General features: G+C 40.7%; 1 protein-coding gene across 1 annotated transcript in view; it reads right to left on the reverse strand.

Annotated features, from left to right (window-relative positions):
* Window positions 1–2425: 2425 nt before the first annotated feature.
* wnt11 (wingless-type MMTV integration site family, member 11) overlaps window positions 2426–4302 on the reverse strand; it is a 26710-nt gene continuing 24833 nt past the window's right edge. Inside the window, exon 6 of the mRNA XM_014007925.1 lies at window positions 2426–2945. Within this exon, the coding sequence (XP_013863379.1) occupies window positions 2771–2945 (175 nt within the window). The 3' untranslated portion in view covers window positions 2426–2770. The remainder of the gene's footprint in view (window positions 2946–4302) is intronic.

Raw genomic sequence — 4302 nt, forward strand, 5'->3', positions numbered from 1 at the left:
TATAGATATAGATAAAGACATATATGTAGATGTAAAGATCTTCTAGGCTAGGCAAACAGCTAGCTGGATGAGGGCCTATTTTAATTATTTTTCTGGCTTACAAAACAACTTTTTTTAAAAGAATGCCACATACTAGTGTGAAAGCACAAGATATTAGCTAATAATTGCAGTATTGTAGCACCTGGATTATTATCTGTGATGTCTGTACACCAATGGCCTATTCAGTGATGTTACCATGGTGGTTTTTCCACCACAACGGAGATCAATTTGCCCTGTACAGCTACAAGCTTTTACCACGGTGTCAGTGCTCATTGCTGATCAAAGGTTAGGGTAAGATCATCACACCAGACTAAACACTGAGTGTGAGTCACCAGCACACTGTCCTCATACCAAATCTCCAAAACCCTACTGAGCCCATAGAGCAGGACACAAGAACCTTGCTTCCTGTTCTGCTCTAAGGGCAGGACAGAGGATGGAGACGGGGCAACCCACATTAAAAAGGCAATCCGTCATCAGGCAGGAGTCAGAAAGGCATGTTACCCAGGCAATGAGAGTAAACACTCAACACATGAGCCCCAAGGAGAGTAATAGACGGGACTCTGTCCAGTCCTCATTCTGTCCTTGATAATTACGAATGACATCTTGTTCACTGGTGTTCTTTGGATGCTGTCTATACGGTGTTGCTACCCTGGGGGTACCAGTCCTCAGTTTACCTGCAATCACAAGTCTAAAGGCTGCACCCTGTTTATTCTCACTGCTCAGTTTAGACAGAGCTCTGGCTGCTACCAATCACCAACAAGCTTCCCTGAACAGCTGATGGTACAGATTAGTATTTATTTTTTTAAGAGCGAAATTAAGAGTTAACCCAGCACTAGCTACCTCCTTTTCTCCAGGGTATACCCCAGTTTCATCCGGGTTAGAAGTTCTTATTCGAACAGCCTGGCCAAAGAATTCATAACCCAGAAACCCTGAATTCACGGCAGCTCTCTTCCAGATGGATAGTAGCTTTTGTTTTCTGACTGGGGTGATTTTTAGGAGTTTGGAAGTAAGGGATATTATTTTAATATTTATTTAAATACTGAAGCCGGGTTCCCACCAAACACGTTTTGAGCAGCAACAATACTCCCAACGCCTCCAGTTGGACACACAATGTTAAGACCGGGACAGGACTAGACGCGCGTCTGAAGAGGGAGGAGTGTCTTGGTTTTTTTTCCGGTCTGTCTTTAATGACGGGTGAAATAAAGATAAAATAAAGAAAATGGCTTTGTTTTATTTACTAAAGAGCAAGCGAACATTGCACACACTAGATAATTAATTCACCAGATAATTTAGAGGCGGTTTGTTCGGTTAGTTTCGCCAATCCAGAAGCTGCCAGCTGACTGACTTTTATTGATTTTTTACTTTTTGTCCCGAGCTCTGCGAGTTGCTGACTCACATCGGTGCTGATATCTTCAGCCAGAACACCAACTGCAGATGGTCGATTTCAGCTAAAATGTCTACTGTCCATCTGTGTCAGGTTCAGGAAACTGTCACGTGGAAAAATGATCCTCTCTGAATGGTTACTGCTGCGTGTCGAGCTGTGCTGCTCCTAGATGTGCGTCCACCAAAGACTTTGCATGTAAATTGGCTGCTTTGGCTGCTCAAAATGTGTTAGGTGGGATCCCGGCTTAAGGCAACTGGTCAGATTAACTGCAATAGATAACATGAACTCAGAACATTCCATATTTAACACTCATGAGATGGCATGAAAATAGTGAAAAATACCAAAAATTGAATGTCCATGCTGGATTTTAGAATTTTGTTAAGAATGTTGATTATCCAGCCAGATTATTAACAGGGTTTTCCAACCTTACATATTCATCACGTTACCTGACGGGTACCGGGCTTTCATATGTTGCCAGCCCTCAAAGCATCTTTGCAAGAATGGAATAAACCTACAGAACTTCCAACCGCTGAGTGGGGTCCTGTTGTCAAATGGCTCATAATGCCAGCCAGGACAGGCTTTGTTAAAGATAGATTGATGGCAAACAAAACTTTTATCTTCAATAGCTCTTCACCGTCACCTCTCCATGTGCTTTGAGTTTTATGCGTGTGACAGAAATCTGGCAGAGTGTTGGTGAGTCAAGCTCTTTTTTGAACTTTTACCAGACTGTACTTATTAACACACAGTGGACTAAAGGATGTGGTGGAACACTAGCAGCTGTTTTCAAGAAGTACAGGCTACTGTTGAGCATGAGACAACTCATTGGCCGATTTTCGTGGAAAATGGCTTGCTTCCAACAAAAACAGCTAAATGCAGTAAACTAACAAAAAATATTTTGCTATAAACAGGTCCCATGTTTCACCGATGTAAGCTATAAAAGCACTTCCCTATAGACGGTGTTTATAATGGTGCTGAGCAGACTGATGCATTTAGCAGCCAAAGCTATATCAGCAAAAGTTTATTCTCAGCACACACATTTAAGAAGTTACATGGACTAATGCAGCATTCTTTCGCACTTGTATGTTGCTTTATAAGCCTGGAAAGCAATAAAAATTGGTCCTTGTTGCAAACGTCATGAGACTAACTTGGAGGACAACTTTTGACTGACAAGGAGCAGACTACTGATAACTGTTTGACAGGACAACATTTCAGCTGACAAGGCTATCCCTTTATGACAAAGCAAGCCTTCTTGGTACTGTAATGCTTTGGTTAATCTTGAGCCTTTGGTGGGGGAAGGGGTTCAGTATGAAGTCAAGAACTTCCGGTGAGTCCAGCAGGAAGATGGACTCATTTGCAAACGTATCTCTCCACGGTTCGCTCACACTTTTTGCAGGTTACGTAGCAACACCAGTGGTACTTGCAGTGGCAGCGTTCTACCAGCTTCTCTGTGTACGGGTTATATCCACGGCCGCAGCACATCAGGTCACAGCTGTCACTGCCAACCGACGTTTTGTTGCACTGCCTGAGACAAAAGCAGAAGAGATCCGTTTAGTGTTTTGTTCAGTTTAAAGTACATTAAAACTTTTTCCAAAGAGAAAATGTTATTTTAAACATTCCTTTTTGGTGCATTCATTATGAAAACAAACATATTTATCGTCCATGCATGCATGTATTTGGGTGTCTGCCTTTTAGCAAAATGTTTCATGACCCACTGGATGAATTTTAATGAAACTTGCAGAACGTGATCATTAGATCTACAACTGATTAACTTGTGGCTGCCACATCCAACTGGCATTAGAAAACCAAAATGTTTATATTTCAGTCATTTTTACAGATATTGAGCTAAAACTTGGTGCAAAACAAGTTGAGAATCATTCACAAACCCTACTTTAAGCATTACTCAGTGCCTAAAAAGAGCACTCCAAAATGCACCACAGAGCCTCACAGGAGACCATTCCTGCCTGTAGTCATCAGATTATACAACGCCCAAATGTCTGGAGTCATTTATACATTTATTTATAGATTAACATGTGATAGATGTGATAGATTACATGTGCATTCTTGCTATTTGATTTTATGTATTTATTTTATATTCAAGTCATATTTAAATTACTTATAATTTCACACTTATTTGCAGGAGTTGCGCCCACATTGGAAAAAGCAATAGAAAAACTTTTGACTATAATGGGTTATAAGGTCATCTTCTACTGAAGGATGACCAGTAAGTATGTATGTGTTTACATATATGTATACGCATATGTATATGTGTGCGTGTGTGTATGTTTATTTTTTTAGCTTGGTGCTAACGTGAAAGCTAACAGACTAAGCTGAGGTTCTCCATCCATGAAGCAGGCTGCATTATTTCTCCCTTCTCCTCTCTGTCAACGCTCTCTGGTTTCATTTAAAAGAGCCAGTCGTCAGATATTGTCCAAGAWTAACCTTCAGGGAGGATATGAGCTCACAACCTTGAACCAGAAAACCTAGTGAATGTGATCATTTACCTGGTATGCTTTCGGTCGTTAATAAAATGGCTTTGTCCATGTTACAATATATTGTTTAAATTATAATAATTAAACAGCCTACAGGATTTGTTTTACAGTTTAAGTAAATGTCTAATGTTACAAGTAACCATGGATCCCTTTAAAAGTAAACAATAAAAACCTACAACAGGTTTTAGGTTGGAGAAATAATGTTATAGAGTTGAAGTGTTGATGTCAGTGAGTGTTAGGTAAAAATTAGGCCACAGCGTTATAGACAAGTTAAAGGTGGCTGATGAAGGGCTACCTGTCAGGAGCGTTTCAAAGCTCTGGACTGACTGTTGGGCTTTAACCTGTGGTGCACTCTTTCTTCAAACATTTTCTGCCCCCCCCCCCCCCCCC

Source organism: Austrofundulus limnaeus, unplaced genomic scaffold, assembly GCF_001266775.1.
Source record: "Austrofundulus limnaeus strain Quisiro unplaced genomic scaffold, Austrofundulus_limnaeus-1.0 Scaffold45, whole genome shotgun sequence".
NCBI lineage: Eukaryota > Metazoa > Chordata > Actinopteri > Cyprinodontiformes > Rivulidae > Austrofundulus > Austrofundulus limnaeus.